The following is a 20,370-nucleotide window of genomic DNA, read 5'->3' on the forward strand; positions in this document are numbered from 1 at the left end:
CCCTCTGTCTGACACGCCTGCCGGTGGTGGCCAGTGGGGGTGACCTCCTGTGCTGGTATCTCTTTTCCAGTGGTTTCCAGCGACAGTGACAGTGACTCAGATCTCAGCTCCTCCAGCCTGGAGGACAGACTCCCACCCACTGGGGTCAGGGACCGGAAAAGCCACAGACCCTGGGCGGAATCAGGTAAGTGTGGGAAGCAGCCCTGTTTGTTTCCCAAGCCCCCGGGGCAGTGGCTTTGCTGCTTCCACAGGCTACCGCTCCCTAGTGGCTCCCCAGTGGCTGGGTCTGTGGACTTGTTCTAGATCCGGGAGGCAAAATGGGCCATCAGCTGGGAGGGCTAGGAGCTAAAGTGTTGGTACCACTCAAGAACAGATAGAAAGGGGAGTTCCCTGCCGGCCTATGGTTAGGATTCCGGCTTTCACTGCCATGGGCCGGGTTCAATCCCTGGTCAGGGAACTGATCCCACAAGCTGTGTAGAGCAGCCAAAAAAAAAAAAAAAAACATATGGAAGGGAAGCTCAGGTATATATGGAGAGAAGGCCTGGGGACACATTTTCCATTCCTTTCCTTTAGACACATGAAGGACCTTCCCAGGAAAAGGACCAGCTTCATTCAGAGTCACTCCAAAGGTTAGAACTGGGATACTTGCGTGACATTTCAGGCTGAATTTAATATCTAAGAAGAAAGCTTTTCAGTAACTGCCTCAAACTGGAAGGAAATGGAAGGCTGGGTGATCTTCTGCCAGAACTGATAGGGAAGGAATTCCTGCCGGGGGCGGCAGTCTGGACTAGGTCAGAGATGCCAATGCCTGGCACTCCTGTGCCCATGGCAGACATTACCAGTTGATCCCGGCACTCTCTCCCACAGAGCCTGACATGGCTTCGGAATCCTCCTCCATGCAGTTTTCCCAGGGACCAGTATCAGTAGGCGGGGATGCTGCATGAGGTGAAAACTGTCCCTGGACTAGATGATCTCTTAGGCCCCTTCAGGCTGCAGATTCTCTCTTAGGAAAGCGTGGAGGACACTTACCTGCCAGCCTTGGTTGCTAGGGCACGTTTTACACTCCTCGCCTCCCACTACCGCAGCTCGTGTCCCCTCTCTTCACACCGGCTCTCAGCTGCGGCCAAGCGGCTCAGGAGATGGAAAGATGGAGTGCAGTCTGCAGGCCCCGCCGCTGCTCTCTGGGCCGGGCAGGGGCTAACAACCGTGTCTGAGTGAGGATTCTTTAGTCTGCAGAGGCAGCCGTGAATGTCCCTCTTATTGGGTTCACAGAAATTTACACGCTTCTCCACGACACCCTCCTTCTCCGAGGGCAGGACAGACTCGTCCTCACTGCCAGTTTTCATGTGGGTAACTACTTGTTCCTTAGTGAAATGACCTCAGGGCCCATTCGATTGCCTTTGTAGGTTGTGGGCCAGTCGGCAGTGGCCAGAGGGTGGGGTCCCGCTAGAACATGGCAGCCATGTGGATGGGGAAAGGGGGTGGCGGTTCCCAGGGGAAGGGGCTCTGGCAGACGGTCCCACCGATACAGGTCACAATTCCAAATGAGGAGACTTCAGATCAGCTCCTTGTCAGGCTGAGATGGTCCCTGTCTCAGTTCAAGGCCCAAAGGACGCAGCCCTGAACCATTCATGTGGTTTCTTGCAGGTGGCAGCGTGGAGTCATCAAAGATGGGGCCTCCCCGCCCACGCAGCCACCTCTCAGGGAGCCAGAGCAGCCTGGCCATCGAGACGGGACCGGCTCTGCGGACCCACAGTGGGGGCCCCACCCAGGCCGGACCCAAAAGGCCACAGTGAGTACCAAGCTCCTCCTTCCATCGTACCCACCTCCTCTCTATCTGCGCCCCCCCCCCCCGGGGGGTGTTTTCAGTTCTCTGCATTTTTGAGCCCTGTGCCAGGTGCCCGTCGAACAGAGGCAAGCCAGACCCATCCGTGCCCACAATGAACAGAAAGAGGGACCCAAAAGGACAGTGGTGCCTGTCCCTATCCGTTCTCAGTAACTGTAACAATGGCCGTTTCCATCCTCTGCTTTATAAAATGTGTAATCTTTCAGAGCATCTCCCTTCCTGCCTAACAGTCACAGTAACTCTGTTTTCAGAGCACCTGCTAGTCACCAGGCAGTGCGTGCCCAGCCTGGGCCGGATGAGGTGGGGGACAGTCCCTGACCTCCAGAAACCTACTGCGTAGCTGAGGAAGGCAAATCAGCTCACCCAAAACAGAGCCCAGGCCAGGGCAGGCCCAAATCCTAAGAGGGAGGATTCAGGACCCCTAGAGCTGACGGCATGGAGGCCGGCCTGCCCTTGCACTTCCAAGGTCAACTTTCGTTCTCTTGGCCAAATAGACAGGAGGCTCATTATCCCCATGTGATGGGTGTGGAAGCCAAGGGCAAGAGTCCAAGCTCCCACCGGCCCCGGCCAACCTGAGGTCACCATGCACTTGGGGGACAGGGGAGTCCTCGCACTCAAGCGGGAGAAAATTGTGCAGGTGCACGATCGGCGCCCAGCCTCCTTCCAGAAAGAAGCCCCAGCTGGACTTAGTGCGTCTACAACCAGAGGACCCATGGTGCACACTGCATGGGTCAGCGCAGCAGCTGGTGCCCCTGCCGCGCACGGGGACGGCTGCAGGCCTGCTGGGCTGGGGAGTACCCCCCAGGAAACCCTGTGGGAGCGCCCCTCCCCTCCCCTTTCCCCTCCCCTCCCTCCTCCTCCCTCATTTCCCCTCTTGATGGTCATGAGGGACAGAGACAGACTGTGACGCTGGGTGGGCAGGTCTCAGGGAAGGAGGCGCCGTGGGCGTGCACCCTCTCCCCCCTACCCTCGCCTCCTGCAATCCCCCCAGGGAGGGCGGTTTGGAATCAAGCAGGCCCAAGCTCCAGTCCCAGCCCTGCCACCCATACCCATGGGAACTTGGGCAAACCATCAGGTCGAACCACATGAAATTGCATTTTTGTAGATCAAAAACAGTTAAATATTGGCAAATCCGTAAGATTCAACCTAATATTTGATCTCTCAGTGCCCAGTTCCATTATCACTGAAATGGGGACCACATCGTGTCCCTTGCAGGTTGCAGGGAAGGTAAGATCCAGGGTCCGTGTGGGGTACCTACCTGAATGGGTCTTCAGGAACTGTCCAGTAATCACGGGGCAGGCTGTGTGGCCTAGCACATAGACAGGGTTCCAGGGCTTAAGTTGTTACTTGGAAAGGACTGGCCTAGAGGAAGTTTGTATGTTCCCATGTCCATTTGCTCCTGCTGGCGTCCCAAGATCACCTGTGTTGACTAGCCCAGGTATCGATGGCCACACTGAAGCCCAGGGACTGAGCAACCTGCCTGCAATGACACAGCACAGCGGAGCAGGGCTGGGCCCAGCATGCAGGTGCCCCCTGCCCAGCACTCAGCCGCCGGCCCTCCCGGGCAGCCCCCTGCTTAGTTTCAGACGGGGCAGCTGCTTCAGGCGCAGGCCGCTTCAGCAAGGAGTCAGCCTTCCCTGCATTTCACTCCCAAAGCTCACACTGTCACTGGGATGGGACTCTGCCTCTGCTCTCCCTATAGTGGCCTTTTTTTCTCTCCCCCAAAGGTAGAAGGCACACCTGGGCGAGCCCCTGCTGCTGACGTGGGCTCCGACGGTCCCCCCTGCCTGCCCTGAGCAGAGGCGTGCTTGGTGCGTGGGGCAGACTTTCCAGTGGAAGAGCTTGAGAGAGAGAGAAAGCGCTGGAGCCAGACCCTACCCGGCTCCTTCCTGACCAGTCCCAGGGCCCTCCACCGCCAGCCCTGTCGGACGTGACCTCTGACTCAACAAACCAGCGTTTGCAAGGCTGAGTCTGCGTCCCCCAACCCAGTGCCTTTCTGCACCCCTTCTCTCCTGGGAGCCCCCCTCTCCACCGCCACCCCAGTCACTCCCCTCAGCCGTGACCTTTATTTATTGCCCCCAGCCCCACCCCCAGTCTACCCCTATGTTCATTTTAAGTTTGCTCTCGTCTTAGTTGGACTGGAAGGGCCTTCAGACCCACCTTCTGGGGCCTTCCCCTATGCACTGCGATTTCAGAGGGTGCCAGGTAGGGCTTTCTCCATATTTGTATTCATGGAAAAAGAAATCAGAGCCTGAGCGTGACCCTTCACACCTGAGCGTGGCCCCCGGAGAGGAACCCAGAGCAGATGGGATGAGAGATCCACCCATCCTCCCCCTTCCCCTGCGGCTCTGAACGTGGATGCGGCCTCCTCCCTCCCCGCCCAGGAGCTGCTGTTGAACCTGGCTCTCGGTTAGGTTTCTTGGAAGCCCTCCTTGGCCTCCCCGAGGGCTGCTGGAGCTGGAAAGGGTTCTGGTGAACACTGTGAATTCACTCACTGGAGAGCAAAGCAGCCTTCAGCTGAGCCCCCTGCTGGGCGTGAAGCTCCCTAGGCCATTAATCCACTCCTCTTCAGCGCGCTCAGTTTGGCAGAAAAACACTTAGTTCAAAGTGTGGGCAGATGCTTCTGGAAAACCTTTCCTGGAGGAGAGAGAATGCGTGATTCTGTGTGTATGGCGTCCACACCCCCCCTCCTGACCACCCCGGGCCTGGTCCTCGAAGGGCCGCCTTCTCCAGGCTCTCAGGCCCCCACCATTAGCTCTTTTGCCCTAGTCGCTGGCAGACAGTTAAAAAAAAAAAAAAGTAATAAAAACACTGTTTCCCTGTGACAAGTTATGCTTCAGAATAAAAACAATAAAGATTAGAATTTGCATTGAGCCAGCGTGTTGATCAAAAGGCCACAATCACTTGTGTTTCTGAGATGCATCAGTAGAGAAATGGATGGAAAAAATGTGGTACGTTGGTTGCTGGAACACTTGCTAAGCCGCAGTGAAAGGAATGAGCTAGATCTGCGTGGGTTAGAAGGGCTCACAAGCCTAACGTTGAATGGGAAAAACAAGGCCATCTAAGTAAAAATAAAGAGTACAATAATCAAAATGAGTCATATGAACTTATATGTAAATGTGTCAAAATGCGTGTAAAATGGGCAAGGATTTGTGGTTAAACACTGTGGACTGAACACATCTGTATTTCCTCTGTCTCCCCAAACCCCACCAAAATGACATAAAGGAATGAAAATGGCATGAACTGCAAAGATGGCAGCAGGTAAGAGAGGTCTGAAAACTTTGGAAGCTGGAAGAGTATACCTTGTTTAGTGCCGGCTTCCCCCACTCCCCAAAGTGTCTAAGGGAGCTGGCAACCCTTAACAAGCCCATTTTCTCTGCAGAATCCCCCAGATGCTCAGAACATGGAGGGACCGGGTATCCCTAAGGCCGGAGTTCAAAGATGGTGTGAAAATAGTATCGGTTGGAAGAAGTGGTTAGACCCGAGCCCAGATTGCACGTGACTGCCCTTCTCTGATCCTGGTAGAAGGCAGGTGTACAGCTGGCCAAGGTTGAACTAGAAGGATCCTGGATTGGGAACCCCAAGACCAGCCAAAGGCTGGGGTGAAGCGATGGTTAATGGGGAGACCCTCAGCCCCCTTCCTCTGCTGACAGCTGGGCCTGTTCCCATCCAGCCACCCCAAGGCAGGACATTATTGAATTTCTCTCTGGGAAACTGAGCAAAGAGAAAAGACTGACAGATCCTGAAATTGACAATTCCCCAGTCTCTACCCAGTCACCACTATGAGGCCCCCATTCCCAAGCCCTACCCACGTGTACAGAGCTTCCTGTTAGCTTTGTTGTGTTACAGTCATAGTGGCAACAGCCAGGGGCACCAGCAGTTGACCAAAACCAACAGCTCCAGTACACAGAAGAAAGGGGTCAGAGAACAGTCCTGTGAAGATATTTGCCCATGAAACAGGAAGAGAGTGTCATTTTTTAAAAGGAAGTGTTAAAGCTCTTGAAAAATTTTTTAAAATATATGATAGCAGAAATTTTTAAAGGCATTAGAAGGGATGGAAGATGTGAGAAAATCTCCCAGAAGGTAAAAACACCGAAACAAAGAAAAGTCAGGACCATTGGACAACCAAAACATCAGATCCATGCAGAAGGTCTAACCTCCAACTAATAGGAATTTCAAGCCAAGAAACAGAAAAGAGAGGAGAGAAAATTGTAGAAGAAATGATACAAGAATATCTCCTAGGACTGAAGGAAAGGAGCTTTCACAGAGCAAGAGCCCACCAAGTGCCAAGCACAGTGACATAAAACCACAGCCGTGCGGTGGGCCACCACCATCGTGAGCTGCCATGCGGCAGTACCTGTAGATGCAGATGCACCTGGCCTGCAGGTGCCGTGCGATCACCTGAAGTCTTGCTAAAACAGATTCTCACCCACCAAGTCTGGGCCAGGGGCTGAGCATGTACGTCTATCAAGTTCCCAGATGAGGCTGCTGGCTGGAGGACCACATACCCTGAGGAACACTGGTCCAGAGCAGTGGTGGTCACCACTGACAGCCCATTGGAATCACTTGGCCAGCTTTACACACACTCATGCTGGATGCACCCCTAGAGATTCTGGTTTAATCAATTTGGGGCCCAGCCTTGACTCTAGGATTTTGTAAAGCTCCCCGGATGACTCCACGTGCTGGCAGAACCAAGAACCATTTCCCTATAGAAACTCTTCTATGTGTGCACCAGAAGATGTGCACAGGATGTTTAGAGCACTACCTTTTTATTAGCTAAAAACTGGGGACAACCTAAATACCATCGACAGAAGACGAGATCCATAAATTGTGATATAGTCAGGCCACGCTTAGTATAGATGACTCTCACAAACAATGCTGAGGAAAGAAACAGATGGCAGAAAAAATAAATATGTTATGACACCATCTATATAGAGATTTTAAAACATGCAAAAATGTTATATATTAACATATATTTTATGCAGTGGAAGAATAAAGAAATGCATAGGAAGGATAAACAACAGCTTTCAAGATACATCTTGAGAAGAAGAGGCACAAGGAACGGTTTCAACTTTACTGATAATGTTTCATTAATCTCAGCGATGGATAGATGGGTTTGTAATATTTATAATATTATATGTCATATTTGAATTATTTTTATATGTCTGAAATCTTTCAGAATAAAAATTTAGGGAACTATAGCAAGCCTTATCATGAAATTTCAGGACACCAGGATAAAAATCCTAAAGAAAAAAAATCCTAAGACCTTCCAAAGAGAACAAAATTTTTTGAAACACGTCATATACCAAGGGTCGGGGGTTAACATGGCTTTGAAATTCTCAAAGCAAATTTTGAAGCCAGGACATAGTGAAGAAGTATCTTCCAAATTCTGGCAGGAAATAATTTCTAATCTGGGTTTATATCCACCCAAATCTTAGTGACAGTAGAATGAAGATATTTTCAGACTTGTGAAGTTTTGTTTTGTTTTGTTTTAATTTACCTCCCATACATTCTTTCTCAGGCAGCTACTACAGGATGTGCTCCAGCCAAACAAGGGAGAAAACCAGGACACAGGAACACAGGAAACTGAGGATCCAACAGAGGAGGAGGGCAAAGAGAGTCCCCAGGATGTTGGCAGTGGCTGTGTGTGTGGGCTAGAGGCCAAGGCCAGCCAGCCCAGATTGGAGCGTGAGGACAGGGGAGATGCCCAAGGATATACAAACAGGATAAGAAGCATACCTGTGTTGGAGAGATTGAATATGATATCATGATATTCTATATCATGACATATAATATATAAAACTGAAAAATCAAGAAGTAGAATCAGCATGAGATTTCAGTACAAAGGTAAACACCAGCAGAAATGGCTGAGTTCTAAGTGTTGCCTAGAGAGGGACTTGGGTTGGGGATGGGGGGGGGGGCAGGAGATTGCTGCCCTATGTTATAAACTTTATAGTACAGTTTTTAACTTTGTACCAAATTATATTTCTAACAATGGAATTTTTTGTGGAAAAATATGTATCAAACAGGATAAACTCGTGGGATGTGGGTGAGAGCCCTGGAGCCATAGCAGGAAAGTAAGATAAAGAGGTGATGAGGACCTGCCTAGCAGAGAAAATGCAGCTCCAGAGGTCCCTGTATCCAAATGCCCAGCCTGTAAGGGGCTGTTGCCTCTGCCTCCCGGCTCTCAGGAACCTCTGTGCTGGGACCGACACCCCCTTTAGACTCCTCAGACCTGATGTAGCACAAGCCATCACACTCAGCTCCCGCTAGAACCCCGTGCCTGGACCAGACCTAGTTTAGGAGAAGGACCCAATCCTTATAGCCTCCAGGGGGAATTCCAAATGTGTTTCCTAGAGATGTGTCCCAGGGTTGATGGGGCTCTGAAGCAGTTTCATCATGTGTTAACCCCAGAAGCTTTCAGCTTTAGGGCACAGATGGGATGCAGATACCCCCACCAGGGTCTGGGAGCTGCCAGGAGTCAAGGGTTCTTGATGGTGGTTCTAGGAACCAAGAAATCCTTGCTTTCTGAGTCTCAAGCATCCAACTTACCAATTAACTTTTGAACCTGAGACTCTCGCAGTTAGGGATGGAGGATGTTCTGTGTCATCTGTAAAAATCATGGAGTGCAGAAACGACTTGATTTGTCCCAAATGTTGGATAACCCAAGTAGTCCCTAAAAGAGACCACAGATGGAAAGCTTATGAACTTTGGATACCTGATTTTGAATCCCCAGCTCTACTACTTAGCACCTGAAATGATGGGTACTTCTCTGTCTCAGCTTCCTCATCTGTAAAATGGGGATAATACTTCCTTCACAGGATTGTTGTGGAAATTAAAAACTCGAAAGCACCTGTAAAACTCCAACCACTGCTATTAGTCATGACTCCCATAGGATTCAGATGTGGCCCTTGCCTCAAGAGTTGTTTAGATGACGTAAGAAGGTAAGTGCAGTGGCTGCATGGAGCCTGGGACACAGCAGATGGTCATGCGCTTCCCCTCGGGGAATAATGGTTCATCTATCCAGCGTTGACTGGGCAGCTGCTGAAGTGTCAAGTGCAGTGTTAGAGGCTGAGGTTCAGTAGTGGCCCCCACCCTTCTGCAGCATCGAAGTCACCCGGTGGGCTTGTTAAAACACAGGTCACTGGGCCTCACCCCAGAGCTTCTGGCTTAGAGGTCCAGGGTGGGGCTGAGAACATGCATTTCAAGTTCCCAGGCGATGCTGATGCTCCCCATCGGGAGACCAACTTTTTTTTTTTTTTTTGGCTGCATTGGGTCTTCGTTGCTGTGCGCGGGCTTTCTCTAGTTGCAGCAAGCGGGAGCTACTCTTTGTTGTGGTGTGCGGGCTTCTCATTGCGGTGGCTTCTCTTGTTGCAGAGCACGGGCTCTAGGCACGCGGGCTTCAGTAGTTGCGGCACGCGGGCTCAGTAGTTGTGGCTCGTGGGCTCTAGAGTGCAGGCTCAGTAGTTGCGGCTCACGGGCTTAGTTGCTTCACAATACGTGGGATCTTCCCAGACCAGGGATTGAACCCATGTCCCCTGCATTGGCAGGCAGATTATTATTATTATTATTTTAATTTCTTTGGTTGCGTTGGGTCTTCGTTGCTGCATGCGGGCTTCCTCTAGTTGCATTGAGCGGTGGCTTCTCTTATTGCGGATCACAGGCTCTAGATGAGCAGGCCTCAGTAGTTGCAGCACATGAGCTCAGTAGTTGTGGCTCGCGGGCTCTAGAGCGCAGGCTCAGTAGTTGTGGTGCACGGGCTTAGTTGCTCCGCAGCATGTGGGATCTTCCTGGACCAGGGCTTGAACCCGTGTCCCCTGCACTGGCAGGCGGATTCTTGACCACTGCACCACCAGGGAAGTGCAGGAGACCAACTTTGAAGACCCATGGATCTAGTGGAACCAGTTTACCTGTGTCTCCCTGGACTGACACCCCTAGACCGACCCAGGCAGGGGAGCGGCGGGCGGGTGATAAGGACAGGGCTGGCGGAGAAAACACAGCGCCCCACTGGACGAGGAGACGAGCCTGGGACCGAGTCCTGCTGCCACATGCCACCCCTGGACAGAGGCCCCGCCCCTGGCTGTTCCTTAGCCCTGAAGCAAAGAGCGTCCACAGGCCCAGCAGGTGAGAGTCACTTCCACCCACAGAGAAGGGGGCTGGCACCTTTCCCGAAGGAGAAAACGCCCACTTTCCAGCATCACATCCCTAGGTTCCCAGAAGCCTGAAATCTCTATCTCTTCCTGTTCCTGCCTCTCCGGTGAACTGTCTCTGACGTGTTCTCCCCGAGTGCCGAGCCGGGGAGCAGCAGGCAGTGGAGAGGAGAGCTGCCCGGCTGGAGGCCCATCACGGACCCCAGGCGGTGCCCTCCCTCGCTTCCCTCACAGCTCCCGCCTCCTCACACCACTTTGTTTGCCGACAACAAACAGAGCCCTCAATTCCACTGAGCCAGGGCCCGGGAGAGATGAAGCGTTTTGCTGTGTAATAATCGTCATGGCCAACATCTGTTGAGTCAGGCACCTGCTGCCTGCTTTAGGGCTCCTCACCCACCTGTGCAGCAGATACTTCTAATGTGCCCATTTTACAGAAGAGGAAACTGAGGCCCAGGGAGGTCAAGAGTGCCTGTATTTGAATGCAGAGCAGTCAGATGCCAAAGACCATGCTGGGTTGAGCAGGGGGGGCGGTCTGGTGAGAACAAATCAGGCTTCAGTGCGGCGATGGAGGTATGTGCAGGCAGAGAAAGACACAGATCATAATGTCTAGATGAGTAGGATAAAGTCAGCCCCTTGTCCCACTGGGGTATTTTCCTTCTGCCAATTAACACACGAGAATAAAGTTCAGTCACTACACGGAGATTTTGCCCCCATGTTGGACGCTGTCTCATGCCCCGCGAGGCTGAGCACACGCCATGCTCTCCTGAGTCCTCCCTTATTGGGAGACCCAGGGTAGGCTTAGGGAAGCAGTTGTCTTTTCAGACCTGTATAAGCAGGAGGATTTGCCTTAGAGGGTTTCCAGGAGCTTCCATCAATCAAACAGCCTCTCAGCACCTTTGGAGCCAGAGCCTGTCTCTGGACTGACCTGCAACTCCTCCCAGGGCTGTGGGAGCCGCACCTGAACATGACCCCTGAACTCCAGGGCTGGGAGCTGCAATCCCACAGTCCCCAACCCATCTCAGCTGTCAAACCTCCACAGCTGTCTTGTCTTCCCACGCCACCTGCCCCTCTTTCCTTTATTCTCTTTATTTTTTTTATTGGGGTAAAATACACGTAACATACATTTTAACCATTTTTAAGCGTACGGCTCAGTGACATTAAATCCATCACTTTGTCGTGCAGCCATGACCACCATCATCCCCAGAGCGTCCTCATCGTCCCAGAGTGAACCCTGTGCCCGTTAAACACTAACTCCCCATTCCTCCCTCCCCACCCCCAGGCACGCCCGTTCTACTTTCTGTCTCTATAACTTAACTACTCTAGGTACCTCATGTAAGGGGACTCATACAGTGTTTGTTCTTTTGTGTCTGACTTATTTCACTTAGCCTAGTGTTCTCAAGGTCCATCCATGTTGTAGCCTGTGTCAGAATTTCATTCCATTTTATGGCTGAATAATATTCCACTGGGTAGATCACATGGTTTCTCCATTCATCTGTTGATGGTCATTTGTGTTTTTTCCACCTTTTGGCTATTGTAAGACTGTTATGAACATTGATACACAAGTATCTGTTCGAGACCCTGCTTTTAATTCTTTCGGGTGTATTGCTGGATTACGTGGCATTGCTAGATTAGGTGGTAGTTCTACACTTAACTTTTTAAGGAATCACCACTGTTTTCCACGGCAGCTGCACCATTTTCTGTTCCCACCAGCAGCGCATGAGCCTCTGCCTTCCCTTCTAATGCAGGATGCTGTCCTGCATCTCTCTGCCCCCTGTGGCTCATGGCATGGGGAACAGCAGTCACCCAGGGACCTCAGCAGCTCCCTCGATGGCTGGAGCCTGACTGGCCTCCGTGCTGGCCTCACGGGCACATGCACAAGCTGTACAGTCACACAGGGCCTCACACTCGGTTTCAGGCTCTGCTGTCACTGTCTCGAAATTCTCAGTCACGTTGAACAGGGGGCCCCACGTTTTCATTTTGCACTGGGCCCCACAAGTTGTGTAACTGGTCCTGGCCGCCCTGGCTGTTCTTTCTGTGTGCAGACCCAGACCCACAGTCAGGGCCTGACGGGGAGGATCCTCACACGGTCTGCTGAGGGGCGGCTTGGGGACACCGGTTGTCTGGCCCTGCTGCCAGCCCATCTATGAGATGAGACAACTGGACTAAATAGTTTTCTAATTTTGTTCTCCAGAGGTCCCTTGGGAGGGGGTGGAGAGATGGGAAGTCCCAGGGGCAGGGGTGGGACCCATCCCCACCCCTACTGCCAACAGAGGGGCTCCCTTTGACCTGATCTCTCTTATGTGGTTCTGCAGCAGGAAGGAAGCCTCTGGAAACTGACCAAGCTGTCTGGATCCTCCACCCCAGGCCGCCCCAGCCCTGTGCTCTGCCCCCAGGGAGGGAGAGAAGCCTCCGGCATAAGGAGACCAGGTGGAGAGCCCCGCAGTGGGAGAGGTGGCCCAGGCACCAGCCAGAAATGCACTGGGAGGGGCCCTTGCCAGGGGAGATGGACAGCACGCACACGCACACGCACACGCACACACACACAGAAAGATCCGACCGTTTACAAAACGTGTGACAAGTCAGTTCAAATTGCTCATCTGCAGGGCCAGCAAAGGCTCTTCTGCACACGGGAGGGATGAGACTCAAGGAAAACCTGGCACTGGCCTTGCCCAGACACACACTGGCAGAGCCCTCCGCAAGCCTGTCCCCTGCAGTGAAGGGCCTCGGTGCTCTAGTGTCCTCGTCCCTGTCCCTTCACCGGCAGCTGACCAGGGGTCCGACCTGCATGCGCCCAGCCCCGCCCCCCAGGTTGCCTTGTACAGAAAGCCAGGGAGAGCCTGGCGGCTCGTCAGTACCAGGAGATGGGGAGGGGAGAGGCGGTGGGAGCTGGAAGAACCCTGGGAGACCTGGACAAGCTGCCCCCAAGGCCTCACCGAGACAGGCCAAGCTCTGAGCTCTTTGATGCAGACCGCAGGATGTCTGCAGCTGCTTCAGTGCCAATTACTGGAGAAATAATTCAGCGTGCTCACCCCCTGCCTCTCAGCAGACACTCTTTGGGGACATTTTAAATCTGACTGGACCTGCTGAGCAGCTTCTCCACCTCTCTGCCCAGGGGAAGAGGGAACCTAAAGCTGGGCTTGTCATCCCTGCCCCCTGCCCGAGGCAGAGCCTGCTCGGATCAGCACCCTGCGTGCCTGCCGCCTGGGCGCTGCCTCTAGATGAGTTGCAGCTGAGCTGGGTTCCCTAGAGTCCGTCCCCCCACCCCTACCCCCACCCCCATCTCCTTAAAGGCAGGGTCATGTCTTCTGCATCTTTGAGTCCCTTGTTAGCTGTCAAGAAATATTGCTGGGTGGAGAGATGGGTAAACGGGGAGGGAGGTGGATAAGTGGGCGGACAGGGTGGAGAGAGGGAGGCAGGGAGAGAGGAAGGGAAGGATGGAGGGAGGAAGGGAAGGATGGAGGGAGGGAGGGAGGCAGGGAGAGAGGAAGGGAAGGATGGAGGGAGGAAGGTGGAGGGGGGGAGGGAGGGAGGAAGGGAAGGATGGAGGGAGGGAGGGAGGGGTGGATGGGTGGAGTGTTGGGCAGATGGATGGAAAGATAAGTGAATGATTATTGTGTGTGGACCAGTGTATTGAAAGACAAGAGAGGATGGACAGAAGGATGGACTGCTGTCCTGAGGGAGGACAGATGGATGGATGGATAGAAACACTCCCAAGTCCAGGGCCCGTCTGTTCTCCATCCCTAGGGAAAGGCCAGCAGACCAGGAGCCTACACTTTCCACAAGCTGTGGGTCCCCTGCCTGGGGTTCACTCAGTTCCAAGCAGCTGCTAGGCTCCCAGGGAAGAGCCGATGTTGAGACAAACCCGGGCTGCTGAGGACCCGGCCTTTGGAGCCTCCATTAGTACCCTGCCCGGGCGCCAGGCCTCCAGGCCCCAAAGCAGCTGCTGCCTGGGTTGTGGCAGGAGCAAGTCGGCTGCCCATCTGGCTGCACCCCTCTCCTCACTGTCCTGACTCTGCTGCCTCCAGAGCGTGTGGGTACAGACAGGTTGCCTTTGCCAGCAGGAGCCTCGGTTTCCCCATTAAATAAAAGGTTGAACCAGCTGTGCTCCAGGGTCTTCTGGCCCTGAAGGTGGTGACTTTGTAGCTCCGGGGTGAGAGCCAGCCTGGGGCAGGTGTCACCTGGGAAGGAGGGCTCCCTCAATGGTAGCAGCTCCACTACAGGGGCCGGAGCGCCAGGAGGGAAATCAGGGGGAGCCCAGGAGCCTTGTCTCTGAAAGAGCCAGGGAAGGGAGCCCTGCACAGCCAGGAACAGATCCGCAGTGTGGCCTTTCCCCACTCTGAGGTCCTTCCCAGTCTAAACAGATCATTCAACACAGTTCATGTGCAACAACCTGCTGTTATCTGAATGCTTGGCCCCACCATTCTTGGGGAAGGAACTGTCTTTGTTTAGGAAAATATTCTTTTTTTTTTTTTTTTGCGGTATGTAGGCCTCTCACTGTTGTGGCCTCTCCCGTTGCGGAGCACAGGCTCCGGACGCGCAGGCTCAGCGGCCACGGCTCACGGGCCCAGCCGCTCCGCGGCATGTGGGATCCTCCCGGACCGGGGCACGAACCCGCGTCCCCTGCATCGGCAGGCGGACTCTCAACCACTGCGCCACCAGGGAAGCCCGGAAAATACTTTTTAAGGCTGATTGTGGATGATCCTGAGAACATAGTCTAACCAGGGCCCAAGGCCCCAGGAGAGAGAGAAACGAACAGGAATTTAGAGGAAGGAAGAGAGGTCAGAGAGCGATGCCAGAGAGAGAGGGTGAGGCTGGGGATCCCTGAGTGAAGCCACCCCTGCCCCCCCACATGGCCACACGCCCCCAAGGGGGCCGAAGGACTGGCCTGTCTTGTTCCCTGTGATGCTGTTTGCTCTGCAGTGATATAAGCCACTCCCACCCCACCTGAAACATTCACAGTGTCACCTGCACACCCACGTACCTTGTGGAAACGGATTTGGGGGAAGAAGGGACTGAATTTCACATCTGAATCTCTGTGGTTCAGAATCTTAGTATGGAAATGATATCCAGTCCGCAATATGGAGTCAACGCGGCCAAAGCAAAACCCCTGGGCCAGAGGTGATGCAAACACCCCAGGTTTTGCAGAAACCTTAGCAAAGGCTTCAGCCTTTCCCAGAGCACCTAAGTGGACTTTGAAGGCTCCGCCGCTGGATCTGAGGAGCATGGAGACCGCAGCCGGGATGACCGCCCGTCCCAGTGTCCCCACACCTAAGGGATTTCCCAGGATGCAGGACTTTTGGTGTCAAAGCCTGGAAAGGTCCCAGGCACACTGGGAAGGGTTGCTCACCGTAAACAGCTGACATCTGGGTCCCACGGGCCACACTGGATGCTAGACTAAGCCCCTCACACGCTTCACCCCCATTAGTCCTGACGACAGTGGGAGGCAGACATATTCCTCCCACTTCTCAGATGAGGAAACCGAGGCTGGGAAAGGTTAAGCCACTTGCACGAGATAACACAGCTAGCACGTGGCAGGGCGAGGATTCGAAGCCCAGCCCCCTGCTCTGAAGCTCGTGCTCATCTACGTGGTCCCCTGAGGATTCTCAGCTTGTCGAAAACTGAAATCGGCATCCTCAAGCAGCCTTACTCTGTGCCCTGGTCCGGGGCATGGGTCTAGAGTCCTCTAGTTTTCTGGAACCACCCCCCTTCCTGCCAATGGCTTTGCCTTCCTTGGGCCCCCTGGCTGTGGGTCCCATCAGGCCTCTGCCATCCACACCCATCAGCCCAGCAGAGCCCTGTGGAACTCCACCACACACCCTCCTCTGGAGTCAGAAGAAACAAAAATGCCCCCTCCTTCCTGCCCTGGTTTTTATCAGCCCCCCTCCCCACTGTGTTCCATGCCCTGCCCCCCCATCTGCTGGCAGTACCTCCCTCATCCGCTCCTAGGAGGGCAGCAGTATTTCCCGCCCAGCCCAGGGATTTCCAAGCTGGGAATTCAAACAGTGCAGCGTGGAACAGGCTCAAACAGAGTCAGCTAATGGAAATAACAAGATGAAAAATTATTCCAGGGAAAGAGCGATTTTCCTTATACCCTGCTTGACTCAGAAAACACTGTGATTGCAGTAGAAATTGGAGGTGTCAGAGCTGGTATCTGGGGAAAGAGAAGTGAAAGCATTCTGCTTGCCACCGTCCGCGCAGCCCCAGGGGTGAGAGAGAATGTGAGGTTAATCCCAGGCCTGGCGCACAGCTGGGCCCAAGCAGGGGTGTCCTCCCTAGGAGCCCCAGCTGGCAGGACTTGCCACCAGCTGGCTGAAGAGCCAAGGGCAGAAAGCCCAGGCCCTGGAGTCAGACAAAGCTGTGTTCTTTTTCCAGCTCTGGCGTCCGCTGGCTGTGTGACCTTAGGCAAGTAACTTAACCTCTCTGAGACTCAGTCTCCTGAAGATAACAGTAGAGGGGGTTACACGAAGTAATGCGTGACACCTGCTCGGACTGGTGCCTCAGTCATGATAACAGCGGTAAATGCCCTGCCTCGCCTGCTCTCTCTGGCTGCGCTCACTCCACATGGTCAGTGGGGGGACAGAAGAGCTCCCAGTCTCCGGGTGCAAGCACCAGCAGGGGAGGCTGGGAAATGCAGTTGGACACATGACCCTGGGACCATCTGAGGTACCAGGCCCGTGCCAGGAGGCAGCTCCCCCAGGTAAGCTCCGGCCCCTGCACAGCACTGCTAATTTGGCAGGGGGAGGGGGAGGGCTGTCTGACCCCACCTCCCACCCAGCCCAGGCACTCACCCTGTAATGTTCTCCACTCTCTCCGAAGCTTCCAGACAGCTGAAGTTTATCCTTTCCCTTGTCTGTTTGTTTTTGGTTTTGTGCTTGCCTTTTAGCCACTTTCGTGGAAATCTTTCTGAGGTGTATTAGGAGCGCCGCTTTTTTTTCCAGGTCAACATATAGTGTCTTGTAAACTTTGCTTGACTACTCAGGGTGCTGTGGACGTGAGGAGATCCCTTGGCCCCCGGTACTAAATGGCCCCAGTATACTGAGCCGCTGCCTTGCCCTAAACAGACCTGCCCCAGACAGCCCTGCCAGCCTCCTTTCCAACCTCCTGCCCGCTTCCCCCGGGGGCGCCACGGTAGCTGGTGGAAGGGAGGTAAACAAGCTTTACCAAACCATTGTTCTTAATTTCCATTAAGGCCAAAGCTTGGACTTCAAGCTGAGCTCTGTTCTAAAGACATTTTTTTTTTTTTACTGCTCAGAGGTCTTTGATTCTTCACTTCCCAGGAACTGGCCGAGTTCCCAGGTTGAAGTTGCCTTGAAGTTTGACGACTAAAGAAGAAAAAAGTTTTCCTCTATTTTGTTGTTAGCTCGATCCAGAGTTAGAGCTGGTAGCATCAAGATTTTAAACATCCTGGACAGGACTTCCTCAACTGGAGTGTTCTGGCAAATGCAAATATGAAAGTGGAGAGGACTGTTACAGAAGGAGAAGTCCCAGTTCCAGGCTGAGGTGGGCCGAGTGGTGGGTACCCTGAAGAGGCCCAAACTTTCGGGGCTCCATCAACCAGAAACCAAACCTCCCCCAGATTTGGGGGCTGGCAGGCAGCTGCTCACATTTTTATCTAGCCAAATAAGAATATAAAATCATAACCATCATATGAGAAAACTCTCATTTCAGAAAAGAAAGGAAAAAGAATCAAGAAAAGACCATCTTTTTTGAATTAAGGGAATTTAACGTGAAAAAGTAACTACATTATCCTCTGTTTTTCCCGTTTTGCCACAGCTGGGTAAAAACCTCATCACGAACCTGTCAGCTTACCAGCTTTTGCAAGTCACCAGGCAGGACCGAGGCCTGGGGGCTGGATGCCAGAACTCACTGTGCTGTTGCATGGGTTGGGGGGCTGGGTATTCCCCGTGCCAGGTGGAGCAGACACACAGCAGCCCGGGTTTGCATCCGGAGCCCACCTCTTGTTAGCTATGGGGTCCTGCAGAAGGCCCCCAGTGCCTGGGTTTCCCCATGTTTGAAATGGCAGTGGTCGCCGTGCACGCCTCACAGACCTGCGTCGAGGCCATATGTCTGGCACACAGCGCGTGCTCAGTGTTTGCTCTCGCTTTTTCAGCGGGGCTCCCGTGCCCCTCGCATGTCTGTGTAGTTTCAAATGAGTCCAGGGACAGGAACGATCTTTGGGGACAGGAAGCATCTAGGCCAGTGAGCAGAGACACGGTGGATTCGGCTCCTGGCAGCACAGGAGCCGGGCGGGCCCTGTGGCTCCAACAGCTCCGTGAAGTCCCCGGAGATCACGCCCAGCTCCGTTTCCCTGGAGCTGAGACTTTATTTAGCAAAGACCCTCAGCAGACACCGGGGACAGGAGAGGGGGCTGTGGGAACGGAGGCCCAGCCCCCCCGCAGGGAGGGGCCCTGCCCCTGATGGAGCGTTTCCCAGGTCTGGACCCTGACACAGGGGCCACCGAGGGACCCGGCAAGGCTGAATCCCCCACTCCACACACACACACACGCACACGCACACACACACACACACACACACACTCTGACATTCTCTTCACTTTGAGCACAAGGGGCCTCTGAACACTGACTCTGGTCAGTGAGTGTGTGTGCAGCTGTGCGTATGCACCTGGGTGGATGTGCACCCGTACAGGTGTGTGCAGCACTCTGTGCGCATGTGCGGCTGTGTCAGTGTGTTTGTGGGTACATGCACGCATTTAGAAGTCAGTTCTGACATCTCTCTCTCCTTTTCCACCCAGCCTCCCCCTCCTTTCCCTCCCTTTTCCCTTTTCTGTAATGAAAAGAGAAAAGCAGCAGAGGGGACCAGAAAAGGGGGAGCCTGGGAGTCACACAGACCTGGATCCGAATCCCAGCTCTGCCAGTTCCCACCCCGGGAACATCGAGCAAGTCACTTGGCCCCTCTGAGCTGCAGTGTCTCATCTGTGTGATGAAAGTGTTCGCCCAACGTAGCTTATAGTAGGAAAAATGCGGAATTCAGAGCACCGGGGAACGGAACTGCTCTGCAGCCTCTGGGCTCAGATGGCTGGGTTCCTGGCCCGTTCCATCGGTTTCTCACAGAGGGACCTTGGGTGGTTCCTCACCCTCTCTGAACTCATTTTACAGAGGTTCTGCAAGGGTTAAATGAGTGACATAGGTAACGCTCTTAGAACACATGGCACGTAGTAGGAGCTTTATAGAGGGCAGATATTAAAATGTGTATCAGAAAGCATTTAGAGGGCTTCCCTGGTGGCACAGTGGTTAAGAATCCGCCTGCCAATGCAGGGGACACGGGTTCAAGCCCTGGTCCGGGAAGATCCCACATGCCGCTGAGCAACTAAGCCCGTGAGCCACATCTATTGAGCCCACGTGCCACAACTACTGAAGCCCGCGTGCCTGGAGCCCATGCTCCACAACAAGAGAAGCCACCTGAGCGCCAAAACGAAGAGCAGCCCCCGCTCGCCGCAACTAGAGAAAGCCCGCGTGCAGCAACGAAGACCCCAACACAGCCAAAAATGAAAACAAACAAATAAATTTATTTTTTTAAAAAGCGTTTAGAGGAAAAGAGAGAAAACAAGAAAGCATTTAGACTTTTTTGGAGCGATGGAAACGTTCTGAAATTGGACTGTGCAAATGGTTGCACAACTCTGTAAATTTACTCAAAACCATTAAATCGAACACTTGAAACAGTTGAATTTTATGGTATATAAATTATACCTCCATAAAGCTGTTTTTTGGTAAAGCATTTAGAGATGAGTGAAGAAGCAAGTTGCAGAATAATACACCCAGTATCGCTGCCACTTGTGAAAAGTTTTAAACTATATAAAACAGTGTTTCTCTAATACGAGTATGCATAGGAAGAACATCAGAGCCTGGAATGATGTGTCATAACTATGCTCGCCCGCTGAGAGGATGGGACTCAGGAAGGGACATTTTTGTCTGTAGTGTTTTATTGTATTTATATATTTAAAAGACCAGGAAACCTAGGCAATGGTGTCATAAAACTCAGAATTTGTAGGGGGCAAGGGAAGCGTGGAATGAGAGAGACACATCATGGACAGCTCGGGCGGGGGCGGATCGTAACTCCCTACTTCATGACTTCTGTGATGAAATGGTGGTGATTACACTGGTGTTTGCTTTAGAACTATTCATTACACTGTGCATCTGCGTTTTATGCAATTTTCTGTTATAGTTCACATTTTTTAAGCTAAAAAAAGTCTCTCAAAAAAGAGGAACATGTTGATTTTGGGTGGGTATGTTTTGGGATTTGATATGGCAACCTCTATACTCTTGCCTATTGAAATTCAAAATAAGTCAAACAAAATAATGACCTGCCTGGCAGGATGGGGTGAAGGTTGTATAAGGTCATTGGCCATACTCTGAG

General features: G+C 53.0%; 1 protein-coding gene across 1 annotated transcript in view; it reads left to right on the top strand.

Annotated features, from left to right (window-relative positions):
• Positions 1 to 4,689, top strand: part of RPH3AL (rabphilin 3A like (without C2 domains)) — an 88,972-nt gene extending 84,283 nt beyond the window's left edge. Inside the window, 4 exon segments of the mRNA XM_082861068.1 lie at positions 71 to 184; positions 1,648 to 1,728; positions 1,731 to 1,792; positions 3,574 to 4,689. Of these exon segments, the coding sequence (XP_082717194.1) occupies positions 71 to 184; positions 1,648 to 1,728; positions 1,731 to 1,792; positions 3,574 to 3,642 (326 nt within the window). The 3' untranslated portion in view covers positions 3,643 to 4,689.
• Positions 4,690 to 20,370: the final 15,681 nt, after the last annotated feature.

The sequence above is a fragment of the Leucopleurus acutus genome, assembly GCF_964270905.1.
Source record: "Leucopleurus acutus genome assembly, chromosome: 19".
Classification (NCBI taxonomy): Eukaryota; Metazoa; Chordata; class Mammalia; order Artiodactyla; family Delphinidae; genus Leucopleurus; species Leucopleurus acutus.